The sequence below is a fragment of the Schistocerca piceifrons genome, chromosome 7 (assembly GCF_021461385.2).
Source record: "Schistocerca piceifrons isolate TAMUIC-IGC-003096 chromosome 7, iqSchPice1.1, whole genome shotgun sequence".
NCBI lineage: Eukaryota > Metazoa > Arthropoda > Insecta > Orthoptera > Acrididae > Schistocerca > Schistocerca piceifrons.
The window spans coordinates 198,615,085-198,630,592 of NC_060144.1; the positions used below are offsets into that span (position 1 = coordinate 198,615,085).

Consider the following 15,508-nt stretch of genomic DNA (forward strand, 5'->3'; position numbering starts at 1 on the left):
CACCCAGGGTGCAGCTGAAAAGTTAACAACATTTGTAAACTTGTGAACTAAGTAAATGTTATTGTTTATATTTAAAAAGGTTGATGTTCAGCTCCTTGATTCTCAGAAGGCATTCAGTACAATTTCACACTTGAGACATGGAGTAAACGAAATTTGAGCTTGCTGAATGCCAGACGTGATTTCTAATTGTATTCTGTACCGTGCACACAGAACATGAGAAGCTGTTACACTAGACAAAATTGACAGATGGAAGAGTGATTTCATGATCTGTTACTTTTTATATTTCACGCAAACAATCTAGTATACAGGGTGTTACAAAAAGGTATGGCCAAACTTTCAGGAAACATTCCTCACACACAAATAAAGAAAAGATGTTATGTGGACATGTGTCCGGAAACGCTTAATTTCCGTGTTAGAGCTCATTTTAGTTTCGTCAGTATGTACTGTACTTCCTCGATTCACCGCCATTTGGCCCAATTGAAGGAAGGTAATGTTGACTTCGGTGCTTGTGTTGACATGTGACTCATTGCTCTACAGTACTAGCATCAAGCACATCAGTACGTAGCATCAACAGGTTAGTGTTCATCACGAGCGTGGTTTTGCAGTCAGTGCAATGTTTACAAATGCAGAGTTGGCAGATGCCCATTTGATGTATGGATTAGCACGGGGCAATAGCCGTGGCGCCGTACGTTTGTATCGAGACAGATTTCCAGAACGAAGGTGTCACGACAGGAAGACGTTCGAAGCAATTGATTGGCGTCTTAGGGAGCACGGACCATTCCAGCCCATGACTCGCTACTGGGGAAGACCTAGAACGACGAGGACACCTGCAATGGATGAGGCAATTCTTCGTGCAGTTGACAATAACCCTAATGTCAGCATCAGAGAAGTTACTGCTGTACAAGGTAACGTTGACCACGTCACTGTATGGAGAGTGCTATGGGAGAACCAGTTGTTTCCGTACCACGTACAGCGTGTGCAGGCATTATCAGCAGCTGATTGGCCTCCACGGGTACACTTCTGCAAATGGTTCATCCAATAATATGTCAATCCTCATTTCAGTGCAAATGTTCTCTTTACGGATGAGGCTTCATTCCAATGTGATCAAATTGTAAATTTTCACAATCAACATGTGTGGGCTGATGAGAATCCGCACACAATTGTGCAATCACGTCATCAACACAGATTTTCTGTGAATGTTTGGGCAGGCATTGTTGGTGATGTCTTGATTGGGACCCATGGTCTTCCACCTACGCTCAATGGAGCACATTATCATGATTTCATACGGGATACTCTACCTGTACTGCTAGAACATGTGCCTTTACAAGTACGACACAACATGTGGTTCATGCACGATGGAGCTCCTGCACATTTCAGTCGGAGTGTTCGTACGCTTCTCAACAACAGATTCGGTGACCAATGGATTGGTAGAGTCGACCAATTCCATGGCCTCCACGCTCTCCTGACCTCAACCCTCTTGACTTTCATTTAGGGGGCATTTGAAAGCTCTTGTCTACGCAACCCCGGTACCAAATGTAGAGACTCTTCATGCTCGTATTGTGGACGGCTGTGATACAATACGCCATTCTCCAGGGCTGCATCAGCGCATCAGGGATTCCGTGCAACGGAGGGTGGATGCATGTATCCTCGCTAACGGAGGACATTTTGAACATTTCCTGTAACAAAGTGTTTGAAGTCATGCTGGTATGTTCTGTTGCTGTGTGTTTCCATTCCATGATTAATGTGATTTGAAGAGAAGTAATAAAATGAGCTCTAACATGGAAAGTAAGCGTTTCCGGACACATGTCCACATAACATGTTTTCTTTCTTTGTGTGTGAGGAATGTTTCCTGAAAGTTTGGCCGTACCTTTTTGTAACACCCTGTATAACACTGCAAGCTCCATTATACTTTTTGCTGGCAATGCAGTTGTGTTGCTACACCAGAAGACTGCAGGACCTGCAGAGGATCGCTGATTGATGCAGGCACTTGAAGTTGATGCTCAATGAAAATTAGTGTATCGTACTCTGCATAAAGAGGCAAAGAGATTCATTACTGATTGATTAGAATAGAGGTGATAAAATCACTGAAAGCAGTTAAAACGACAAAGTACCTATAAGAAATAGTTCAGAGCAACTTAAAGTGGAATGGTAACAAAAATCAATTGTAGGAAAAAGCAGCTCAACAAACTCCAGCGGCAGATGCTACAAGAGAGGTACTGTGCATCACTGGTAGGTTTAGTATTAAAACTCAAGAGTGTACATTGCAAGATGGTATGTGAAGCATATTACTTCCACTCACTTATATCTTGCGAAATCAGCACAATGAGCAAATCAGAGAAATTGGAATTCATTCAGAAGTTTTTTGAAACATTTTTCCCCATGCACGATTTCCAAATGGAACAGAGAAGAGGGGAAAATGATAGTGCTCCAGCAGAACCCCATGCCACACACTGTAAAGTGGTGTGCAAGGGATAACTGCTTATAATTACTACGATGTGAGAATTCAAAGTATAAGCCAGACACAGAATTTGAATCTGGATCTACTGCTTTCTCTTTGTGTTCTATCTTTACCTATTAGGAACACTTCGTGGATCAAATTAAATTCTCACCATCACATTTTTTCCCTCCAATTTCTTCAGTTGAATACTCAGAAGTTTTCCAGTAAGGTAGAAATAGCATACCAGGGGGAACAACAGTTGATGGGGGCACTGGGCTTAACACTGCCATGACAAACTGTAGCAATCAAAGAAAACACTTCTTTAACACTGAAAACACATTCAGAGAATATTCGAGGTAAACACACATGATACTGTTAATTTGAGTCATCTGATAATCAGGTAGCTTAAGTGATGATATCAATAAGTCATGAAAAGCAGGCGATGCCTAGCCTGATTACCTTTGTTTCTGTGGAAATATTTTCAAAACAGTGAACAAGCCTGTAATACATTATCACCAAAGTGCACAACACAAAATGCAGAGTAACGCAACAACTCTCAGATGGTGCAAAAGTACTGTGATGTAGGTACTGTCACTGCAGGAAAGGCATAGCATTCTTGTGCCACAGTTCCATTGCATTCAGTGATCTCATACATGCCAATGTGGTTAACTTTTTGAATCGCAAAAGTAAATTTTAATGTTTATTACTGCTAAATTATGAAACCAACTTTGTTTTTTTTTCCTTAAATGTAACTATAAACACTTCTTTCTGAGGCACTGGAAAGAGCCTCCAAAAAAGATTGTAACATAACATGTATGGAACTTCATCAAATAATAAGATGATAAAAGTGCAGCATTTCAGTGTCCCACCACCAGAAGAAGAGGCTCCACAAAAGTTTGCCCTCTTGTACCAAATGCAAGCAAACACTTAACTCAACATTTTTACTTGTCTTGATCGTATAGATTTTTAAATATAGAATTATTGGTTTCAGCTTCGCAATAGCCATATTCAGACTCTGTCATTCTGCTGCACTGCACCAATCACAACAAGTAAAAATAACATTTCTCTTATTTTTACATATTATGACTTGCTGCAGGGCAGCAGAATGAGAGTGTCTGAAGATGGCTATTGGACAGCCTAAACCAATAATTCTATTCAAAAATCTGTGCAGCCAAGACAATTAAATAAAAATTATGTACATCACGACTGCTCCCCAGATTGTCATTTTATGCCAAATTCTGTTCACTTTACTCAAGAAAGCTTTGTATTTTTATCGACCGACATATTCAGTGTTCAAGAAAGACAATGTTGCACAAAGAAATTTATCTGCATGTGTTGCAGCACAGGTATTGTTATACTATGTTTCACATCTTCAGCAGACGGCAGTGTTCCCTTGTAGACCTCTTGTTTTAATTTTCCCCACAGATGAACGTTCAGAGGAGTTAAAGTTTGGTGGGCACATTGGCGATTTTGTGTTTCCCAGGTGACCAATCTCTTAATGTTTTGTTGATAAATTCTGTAATTATCTGCGCAGAATGGGCTGGACATCTGTCATATTGGTAGCACATGGATTGTCTTATGTTAAATGCAATGTTTTCTAATAACTGTAGCAGCTTATCAAACAATGGAAACATCAACAATATTAGAGAAAAAGTTACATTGCTGCTCACCTTGAAGATGCCCCTCCAGTTGCAGATTGATGCAACAAAAAGGCTGATACACATTATAGCTTTCAGCCATTGCCTTCATCAGCAAAGAAAACACACAAACGTTCACACCGCACACACACATCATCGCTACCTCTGGCAGCTCTGACCAGATTCTGATTGGAGTTGCCAGTGGCAGCAGTCATGTGCATGAGGTGTGCTTGCTTGTGTGAATTATGTGTGTGTGTTTTTTCTTTTCTGAAGAAGACATTGGCTGAAAGCTGTAATGTGTATCAGCCTTTTCATTGTGTCTGTCTGCAACTCAATAGGTCATCTTTATACTGAGTAACAATCTATCCTTTTCCTAATATTGTTGCAGCAGCATATCAGTTACAAACTATAGATAGTTGTGGCTATTTGGAGTCACACCAATAAAACAGGGACAAATGATGTGACCCTTGAAAGCTAATCACCACAAACTGACAGACCAATGTCACTGTTTTTTTTCCACTCCTCTCAGAACGTGCAGTTATTCAACTGCCCAACAGTGCATTTGCAAAAGCAGATTTGCCGTGGTTTGTAAATGATGGTTATTTGCAGCTAATATCTTGGATATGACTTTGCAGCTTCTGTAGACACCATCTGGAGAACTGTAACTGTACTTGAAAGTCACTGAATGAAGCTGTTGATGAAATACTTGTAGAATATCCTTTCAGCTGATCTTACTTGCACAACCAGGCTGCCTTGAAGTAATGTGTGGATTGAGTGTTACTGCTGCTAAAATGTTAGTTGTATTTCTCTCATCAGCTGTGGTTCTTTTTTGTTCTTAAATTTTATTTTTTGCACTTTTAGTTTCTTGAATCTTTCTATAAAATTTGCAAAGACAGATTGTGAGAGCTTGAGACTATCAGGATACGTCTGAGCATACAAAGGCACAATCCTACTAGCAGTTTGGTGACATTCATCATATACAAAAACAATATCCAGTTTTTGGCTGTTGTATATACTGTGGAAATCTGAACAGCTTGATGAGCAAGTCGCCTGATCAGCAGAGCACAGACTGATGGGTTTCAAATGCACAGGTAAACAATGAGTAATCTGCTTGCATTTGGACATTTGGTACAGCAGAGCAGACATTTGTGGGATCTTCTCCTGATGGCAGGATAGTGGCTGGTGGTGCTATTACCTTGTTTCTATTTGATCAAGTTCCAAGTGTTACATCACTGAAATCATCTTCAAATGTTCTTTCCGATATTACAAAAACACTGAATTGTTTCACTTAAAGAAGGAAAAAAAGCAGCTGACAATTCTGAAGATATGAATGTTAAAAATTACTTATCAGTAAATTCAGCACACTGTCCACTACGGCTTTGAAATATTGCAACTCAATATACTTACTCATTTTGTGTAGCCTTGCCACAAAACTGAATAGTTTCATTTGAAAAAATAGTTTTGATACCTGCAGCTTAGGTTTTGGTATTTTTTTGAGCCCAGCGTGACTGTTCCTGAGGGTCAAAATAGATTAACAAAATCTTTAGTGCATCACAAAGTATCTAAAGTGAACTACATGCCTCATACTATATGTAGATTTGAGGAACCCACGCTATTGCAATACCACAGAGGCTAGCTGTTTTAAATTCTCTCATTTCTTATTCAATTGAATAACTCTGAGGCTCCAACTGAAAAGGTGCAAACGTTCCAGCTCCTGAAAAACCACTTTGTGACTAGTATTAGTGTGTGGCAGAGCAGGATGTGGATTCAGTCTGCAAAGATTCTAATTTTTTTCTGGAGAGGGAGGTGAGCTAGTGGAGACTGTCAGGAGATGGGGAGGGGGAGGGGGAGTTAGATGAGACAACAGCCCTCCCCTCCTCCTTGGAGGGAATGCCCTTCAGTCTCCTTGAATCTCCCAACTATCCACTGTGGTGGTAAATTTGATACACAACCAGGCCATCCTATTTTAAGTGTTGTTTAACAGCTCTGTTGTGAAAGAAATAATTGTCATGGCTGTATCTCTCATAGTCATAATTTACCTCAGTTCTTATCAGTGATCCAGCATTTCATCCGAACATATCAAAGCCTGAGACATCATCGTATGGTGGCTGCTGCTGTGGCTGGCCTCCAGGGCCCGGCTGCTGTGCGCCCCTCTGCACACCCACTGGACCTCCTAGTTGCTGTTGCTGCTGCTGTTGCATTTGTCCTAGCACTTGCCTGTACTGTGGTTGCTGTGCAGAAAGTTACAAAGTCTTCAGCCTGTCAATCCTAACACTTCTAAGAAACTAAGCTTATTCTTTATATAACAATTAAACAAACATTAAATTTATCAGGTGGCAGCAGGTTAATTCCCACAAACAAAAAACACAAAAGTATTAATTTCTGGAATATGGGCTGCTTCACCTAGCTGTAGAGAGGAAAGAGTTGGAGGAAACAAGATAATCAAACAACGGAAAATCCAGGATAGAATGCAACAATATTATGAGGAAAAAAGTTGGTACTCACCATATAGCGGAGATGCTGAGTCACAGATACGCACAACAAGAAGACTCTCACAGTTAAAGCTTTCGGCCACTGGCCTTCGTCAACAATAGCGCGTGCGCGTGCGCCCACACACACACACACACACACACACACACACAACTCACACACACACACACAACTCACATAGACGACTGCAGCCATGTGTGTGAGTTGCATTTGCATGAGTGTGTGTGTGTGTGTGTGTGTGTGTGTGTGTGTGTGTGTGTGTGTGTGTGTGTGTGTGTGTGCGCACGCGCTATTGTTGACGAAGGCCAGTGGCCGAAAGCTTTAACTGTGAGAGTCTTCTTGTTGTACCTATCTGTGACTCAGCATCTCCGCTATATAGCAAATAAGATAATGTAGATTTCCACCCAGGGTGCAGCTGAAAAGTTAACAACATTTGTAAACTTGTGAACTAAGTAAATGTTATTGTTTATATTTAAAAACAAAGATGATGTGACTTACCATACGAAAGCGGTGGCAGGTCGATAGAACACAAACAAACACATACATACACACAAAATTCTAGCTTTCGCAACCAATGGTTGCTTCGTCAGGAAAGAGGACTTGTGTCTGTGTATGTGCGGATGGATATGTGTGTGTGTGTGTGTGTGTGTGTGTGTGTGTGTGTGTGTGTGTGTGTGCGCGAGTGTATACCTGTCCTTTTTTCCCCATAAGGTAAGTCTTTCCGCTCTCGGGATTGGAATGACTCCTTACCCTCTCCCTTAAAACCCACATTCTTTCGTCTTTCCCTCTCCTTCCCTCTTTCCTGACGAAGCAACCATTGGTTGCGAAAGCTAGAATTTTGTGTGTATGTATGTGTGTGTTTGTGTTTCTATCGACCTGCCAGCGCTTTCGTATGGTAAGTCACATCATCATTGTTTTTAAATATATTTTTCCTGCGTGGAATGTTTCCCTCTATTATATTCATCTTATTGTTTATATTAATAGAGATGTAACTAATCACACAGCATGGAGATAGCATTTTGTATTTTGTGATGGTTTTAGAAGTAAAATCTAAGAAACCATCAGTGTTCTTAGCACAAACTTCTGATAGTTTCCTAAATGTATTATGACTGATTGAATATTTTCTCCGGAACTCTTATAAGAATTTGATAAAAAGATATGAGAAGAATTGGCTGTTATCAGTCATCAAAATAAACTGACGAGACCAGTAGTTTAAGTTACAGAAAACATACAGTAATGTGAAAAGGGCATATTGCTCCGCACCACATAGAGAAACATAGAGAAGGTGTCTAGTATCAGAGACGCATAGTGCAAAAGACTGCTAAACATCGAGGCTTTTGGACAAAAAAGTCTTTCTTCTGAAATAGAAAACACACATTCATTCACAGAAGCACAATTCACACGCACATGACCACTGTACCCGGCCACTGGGGTCTGACTGCCAGGACAGGGACAATGGCCATGTGTGTGTGTGTGTGTGTGTGTGTGTGTGTGTGTGTGTGTGTGACTTGTGCTTGGGGAAGAATGTAGTGTGTGTTTTTTATTTCAGAAAATGAACATTTTTGTCAGAAAATTTTTCATTGCAGCTCTCCGTGACTCAGCACCTATTCTCTGTGGTGAGTAGCTATCTATCCTTTTCATACCGTACTACTGCGTACTGGACTTTCCATTGTTAAAACATACACAACACACAGGATATTTCAAAAATTATGATCAAATTTCAAAACTCCATATTTATTGATAAAGACATGCTACCAACATTGTATATATTGCAAAATACTCACAAAATCTGAAGAGTTTTAGCTATGCTATTACAAATGCTCTGTGTGTCCACCAGCAGCAGCAAGATCATCATCTAGATGATTGCTAAGTTCGTCATAAACTTTACACTATATACCTACTTTTACAGAAGTTGTGGCAACTGTTATTCTGTTCTTCACTTCTTCTAGGTCACGAGGTAAAGGGGAGGTGAACTCACTTTCTTCACATATTCCCACAAGAACAAATTCTCAGGGATCACATCTGGTGATCTTGGAGGCCAAAAAAGTGTCTTGGGGGTCCCATGTGCCCTGTCTGGTGTTGAAGCACAGTGACATTTAGAAACTGATGTATGTTGTTGTGCCATTGCAGTGGAGCTCCATCCTGTTGGAAAATCAAGTCATCAGACTCCTGAAGTGTGGAGAAAGCCAGCTCTGCAGCATTTGAAGATAGTTCAACACTGAATAGGGCACATTGGGTCCCGAGGCACTGCCCTGCATTTTTCACCTCCAAGATTGCCAGACCCTATGCGATTTTTTCTTGTGGGGGTATGTGAAGGAAAGTGTATTCACTTCCCCTCTACCTCGTGACATAGAAGAAGTAAGGGACACAACAACAGCCACCATAACTCCAGTAAAAGCAGATACATCATGTAAAGTTTATGACGAATTTAGCTACTGTCCAGATGCTGTCTGTACTGCTGCTAGTGGACACACTGAGCATTTGTAATTGCATGGTTAAAACTACAAGATTTTATGTGTATTTTGCAATCAATCCCATGTTTGCAGTAAGTTTTCATCGATAAATAAAATAGTTTTGACTCTGGTCATTCTTTATGAAGCACCCTGTATTACAACATGTGAAAACTACTTTAAGTGCAAAACGAAGGTGAAAATATTCTGTGATTTAATGTTACTGCTACAGATGACCAACTGAAAAAAAGCTTAATTTATAAAGTAAATAAAACCTGTACCCAACTGGAGTTTAACACAGACATTGGAAAGAAACCCACATATACAGGGTGATTCGCGAAGATATGCAAATATTTTAATACGTTATTCTACAAGTAAAACTAAAGAAAAAGTTCATATAAACATAGGTCTGCAAATGTTTAGTTTAGGAGTTACAGCTAATAAAAGATTTTGCTGAAATTTAGCAACTTCGCTAATATGAAGCCATCGCAAAACTGTACAAGGTTAAAGTAAAGTACGATTTCCATTTATTTTATTGTTATTAGTCTGGTGAATCTAATGAAACATGTCCCAGACATGTATCTGCAGAAGTTTCCCAGAATATCTAGAGAAGCAAGATTATTATACAAGTAAATTTGTTTACTCGCCATTAAAAATGTAGAAACATTTATGTCATTGTTGGCAACTGTTAGTGAGTTGTTTCAGTTGTTTCCTAACCTTGAAACGAGTTAGTTTTCAATATTGTTCAGTGAAAGAACATAATAAGAACAGTGTATTTAAGTGAAATCACATAGTAACTGTTTTTGTTTTATAGATTGTTTGTGAAATAGGGATGCCTTTCAAATTTACGGCAGAGGAATATGCCAATTTGGCAAATGTGATGGTAATGCTACAGCTGCAGTTAACGAATATTGCATACGTTATACCTGCTCGCATTATGAATGCAACAGACGAAATTAAGAACAACCCTGTGAAACTGGAACAAGCAACAAAATCTGTTCATACATATGCAGGTAAATGCATTGAACTCGGTGGAGACATTTTTGAATATTTATTGTGAATGTACTGTGAAACTGTGTGTACACTGTGCAACTTCCTTAAAACTGAGCTTGGTTTTTTCTGCTTTAATATGAATTCATGTGTGCTATGGTATTAATAAAAGCAGATTATGTGACACATTCATACAGTTTCTGTTGTGGGTTGGCAGGAGAGCCAACACCGGGTTACAAGAGGAAGCCAAAAAGCACGCGTTTTAGCTCATGCAGGCTGGCGTGAGGTCTGGAACAGGACAAGGAAATTAGAATTTAGAAAAAACGGACGTAGCTGGTGGAATACTTAACTTTAATCCATAAATGGTGAACGTCGGTCTTGACAGTACATTATTACAGTATCAATAGTAACGGGTACTGGCGCCTTGCTAGGTCATAGCAAATGACGTAGCTAAAGGCTATGCTAGCTATCGTCTCGGCAAATGAGAGCATATTTTGTCAGTGAACCATAGCTAGCAAAGTCGGTTGTACAACTGGGGCTAGTGCTAGGAAGTCTCTCTAGACCTGCCGTGTGGCGGCACTCGGTCTGTAATCACTGATAGTGACGACACGCGGGTCCGACGTATACTAACGGACCGCGGCCGATTTAAAGGCTACCACCTAGCAAGTGTGGTGTCTGGCGGTGACACCACAGTTTCAGTTAATGTTATTACCATCATTTTTCCAAAATTAAGTTCTCTACTACTTATGTTGAAAACTTTGTGCAACTGTCTGGAATTTAAAAAACAAACTGAGCCAAGTAGTTAATAAATTAAAAATTTTATGAAATTACATCTTTGATTCTCTGGATGTTCTGGAAAACTACTACAGATACATGTCTGAGACATGTTTTATTAGATTCACCAGATCAATAACAACAAAATATATGTAAATAATGCTTTACTTTAACCTCGTACAGTTTTGTGATGCCTTCATATTAGCAAAGGTGCTAAATTTCAGGCAAAATCTTTTATTATTAACTAAACATTTGTGGACCCATGTTTATATGAACTTTTTTCTTTAGTTTTACTTGCACAATAACATATTAAAATATTTGCATATCTTCGTGAATCACCCTGTATATAATTCTATATGCTTGTGATACAAATTTCACTTGGTCTATACAAAGCATAATGTCTATAATATAACATTACATTACTAATCTTATTCTTGGCCAATTGAATTGCAAGTCAAACAGTTTTCGCTAGTAACAAAGATTCATTTCAGACCACACGCTGTCCATGTACTGATTTTCACATGCTCAGACTTTATTCAGCTCTGTTAGATAGAGTTTCATACTGGCAGTGTCGTTTTACTTCCCAGTAAATGCAGTACCTTTTCACCTACCTGCCATGTTAAATAAGAGGAAAAGGTCAGAGTTTACATAATTACAGTGTGCTATGGAAGAATTAACATACCTGCTGCAAAAGATGACGGAGCCCTGGGTTGTTAGCCATTCCAGTTGGACGCATCATTCTTTGTTGCTGTTGTTGCTGCAGGACTTGTGGTGTCATCTGCCTCTGTTGCTGCTGAGACATCTGTTGTAGCTGAGCCCGCAGCTGCTTCTGCTGCTCTTGCTAGAGAAATTAACAGATTAAAAATTAAAACTAAGGTGTTTTCACAGATAAGAACAAAGAATCTATGAGACTAACAAGTCCCAAAAAGTGGAATGGGTACAGCTACATTTAAAATGTGTAAAAATATATATTGATTTGTGGCTTCAGTTGCCTAAGACTGCAGTTGTGTGTGTGAGTCGCGTTTTCGTGTGTGTGTGTGTGTGTGTGTGTGTGTGTGTGTGTGTGTGTGTGTGTGTGTGTGATCTATTTTTGATGAAGGCCTTACTGATCAAAAGCTTTATTTGTGTCAGTCTTTTTGTAGTGCCTATCTGTGACTCAGCATCTTCACTGTATGGTGAGCAGCAACTTTCCTTTTTATAACATTGTTACATTCCATCCTGGATTTTCTACTGTTTGAATATATATTGACTGTAATTTCAAACTGTGTATTGCGTAATATTCAGATGTTTGCATAAATAAGTATCTAAATTCAGGAGGTATGTGGAAGGTAACAATATAATGTTCTGCATTTATTACAAGAAGGTGGAGCAAAATATAAATTGACCTACATATTTTTCTTTCATCAGCAGCTTTAGATTTTTGTCATTTACAGAGCACATAAAGAATTCCAATACATTAATATTTGTCTGTTCTGCAATTTCTTTCTTGTTTTTCAATAGCTATTTATTTTCTGCTTTGTTTTTACCTCCTTTCCTCTGTGTAGTACTTACTGATCCTTTTGCAAGTTTCTTAACCTATGAATTTTTCAGGAAGGTTCTGTTTGTTGCATAATACAGTTGAGATTGTAAGAGTTGTCAATGTGAAAAAAACCATGAGTATGAATATAAATCAGGTGAAATGAAGAAATATAGCCTGAATGTTTTAGCACAGCGTCTCACAAAAATTCTAAATAGGAAGGTAAGAATTAATAAGTGAGCAAAATTCCCAAAGGAACTATGATAAACAAGATTCCTGTTTCGGTCTGAAGATGACCACTACCTGGTCGAAACCGGTTATACAACTGTGAAATGCTCATGTGATTGTATCATAAAAATATCAAAAATAAAATAATATAATCAATCATTCACTTAATCTCCATGGACAGCATGTCATTTTTTCACGTAATAATGCCATACCTATGTACTGGTTAACATTTTCCTTAAGGTTACCACCGAATAATCAGTACATCACGTGGCAATTTCAGTTCAGAACAAATTGGTGTATTCGCACTACTCAATATTTCCCTCAAAAAGATAAAAGAATTGTATTTGTTGTCAATTCCCATGAGAGATTATAATGATCTGTTATCAGCTACTACTTTCTTACATATTGTTTTTAATAATCAGATGTAGCACCTGTGTAAGATGCTTACGGCTGCGTGGTGCCTACACTATGTACCAATAAAGTTCTCAAATTCCATACATTTTTCATAGTTACTACTAAAAATTTGGAAAAGAATTGCACACTGGTGAGTAATCTGGAATTTTCAAAAACTGGTAATGAATATGGATTTCTCAAAAAGGTAGACTTTTTCTGTGGTTTTCTTTAGGAGTTCTAACTCTTCTTTATTAGAAGTGCTCATTGGCCAGGGGTGTAAATATGCAAAATGGAAACAATGGAGGAAAAAAGACACATCAATTGTATCACTTCTCATCCCATGTTAAAAGAAAAAGAAATGCTAGGGGAAGAGGAAAATAGAGGGAAGGTAAAGAGACAGATGTATAGATTTTTATTGCAAATCAAATCTTTTTCAAATTACTCAAGAGTATAAATGTTTCAGAACGTAACCAAATTGCTAATTTTTCCACCAAAAACAATCAAAGTCTGAAAATATAACTGAATGATAAAAAAATCTACTCACCAGGAGGAAAAAGATGAAAACACATAAGAAATGAAAATGTGCCCGCTTTCAGAACCAGTGGTTCTTTCATCTGATAGAATGATTGAAGGGAAAGGAAGAGTGAGGAAGGAGAAGAACTGGTGAGGTTCAGGCAATGAGGAGAGTTATGGAAAAGTTGCCAGAACCTCAGATCAAAGGAGACTTCCAGGCAGGGCAAGAACAAAAGGCTGATTGTTGGTGCCTGCACCGGACAAGATGTGAAAACCTGAGAACTTAAAGGTGGAAGATAAGGTAATAAACAAGACAGACATTACTGGAAAAACATCACACAAGAGTCAACAAGAGTGTAAAGCTAAGTGCACTGTACATGGTAGACAGGCAAGGGGGAAATAGACAGGTTGGAAAATAAAAGATACAGAAAAATAAAAGGGAGTACAGAAAAGGAGCAGTAACTGAGACCACAGAAATTAATGTAAATTTAAGACAGGTGGGTGATGAGAACCAAGCACATGTTCTAACATCAGTTCCCATGTGCGGAGCTCTGAGAAACTGGTGTCAGGAGGGGGAAACCAGATAGTATGTGTGGTGAAATAGGTAATGAGGTGATGACTATCATTTTGTAAGTATGCTCTGCAACAGGATATTGCTTGAAGCCAGAATACACCCTCAGTCTATGCCCATTCATCTTAACTGATAGCTTGGTGTCAAACCAATGTAGAATGCTGAATGATGTTTACATATCACTTAGTACACAATGCGTGTCATTTCACAAGTGGCTCTCACTTTGTTGGTATATGTTTTGCCATTACAAGGCTGGTATAGGGGCAAGTGAAAGGGTGGATCAGGCAAGTCTTACAGCAGGGGCAGTCAAGGGGTGGAGTCATAGGATAGGAAAACGTGTGTGGAAGGAGCATATGGCCTGACCAGGACATTAAAGAAATTGAGGTGATAGGAGGTGGGGGGGGGGGGGGGCACACCACCACCTCTTCCTTCTTCTCCTCCTCCCCATTCCCACCTGTTTAACATGTACAATGCACTTAGCTTTCCACTCTTATTGATTCTTTCATGTTTGGTTGTCCCCCCCCCCCCTGTAATCTCACTCTTGCTTTTACCTTATCTTCCAGCTTTAAGCTCTCTGGTTTTCAAGTCTCGTCCAGTGCAGGCACCAACAATCAATCTTTCCATCTCATCCCATCCGGTAAGTCTCCCATGACCCAGGGTTCTAGGTTACTTTTCCCTAAATTTCCCCATTTCCTAAACCTTGCCAGTCCTTTTCCTTTATCCCTCTTCTTTTCCCTTCAATCCTTGTGCCAGAAGGAGCCACTGACTCTGACAGCTTGTGCATTTCCGTACCTTTGATATGTTTATTTACACGCATCTCTGAGAGAACAGACAATGTTGACAATCCACAGCTGTATGAAATACAGTAGTTCAGAATTTATTAGCTGACATTAGCTGGAAGAATCAGTGGTAGTTAAGCTGTGCTGAACTCTTCCAGTCACAGTCTGAATTACGAGGTATGATCGAAAAGTAATGGGAATTTTTGAATTTTGCAAGCTTTATATATATAATTTTCAGTTTCTTGTTGGTACACATGCTCCTGATGTATATTTGCATTTTCAGTTGTCTTGAATATTTAGTTTAGTGTTGACAGTTGAAATAGTTACACGTGGTTTCGAGTGCTCGGTAAATTTTTATTTTTGATAAAGGTGGATCCAAGAATTTCATTTAAATTTTGCTTGAAAATAGAATAAAGTTCAGCATCACATTCAAAATGTTGACTGTGGCCTTTGGCAAATCAACTACAAGTAAGACAATAGTTTATGAGTGGTATAAACTTTTGAAAGAAGGTCGAGAAGATGCTGAAGACGAACTTCCCTGGACACCCTACCACATCAATTTCTGACGACAATGTGGAAGAAGTAAAGAAAATGGTTCTGGAGAATCGATGAATCACCATCAGAGATGTTGCTGATGATGTCGGCACATGTTTTCGGAGGTTTTGGGCATGAAAAGTGTAGCAGAAAAGTCTGTTTTGAAATTCTTGAATTTTGATCAAAAATGACATCG

The 15,508-nt window shown here is 39.1% G+C and overlaps 1 protein-coding gene across 4 annotated transcripts in view; it reads right to left on the minus strand.

Annotated features, from left to right (window-relative positions):
- The window catches only part of LOC124805108 (mediator of RNA polymerase II transcription subunit 25), a 164,707-nt gene that overhangs the window by 4,498 nt on the left and 144,701 nt on the right, over positions 1-15,508 (minus strand). For all 4 annotated transcript variants that reach the window (XM_047265557.1, XM_047265558.1, XM_047265559.1 and 1 more), the window contains 2 exons: positions 11,461-11,619; positions 6,114-6,305 (listed from right to left, as the gene is read on the minus strand). In XM_047265557.1, coding sequence (XP_047121513.1) covers positions 6,141-6,305; positions 11,461-11,619 — 324 coding nt within the window. In that variant the 3' untranslated portion in view covers positions 6,114-6,140. The remainder of the gene's footprint in view (positions 1-6,113; positions 6,306-11,460; positions 11,620-15,508) is intronic.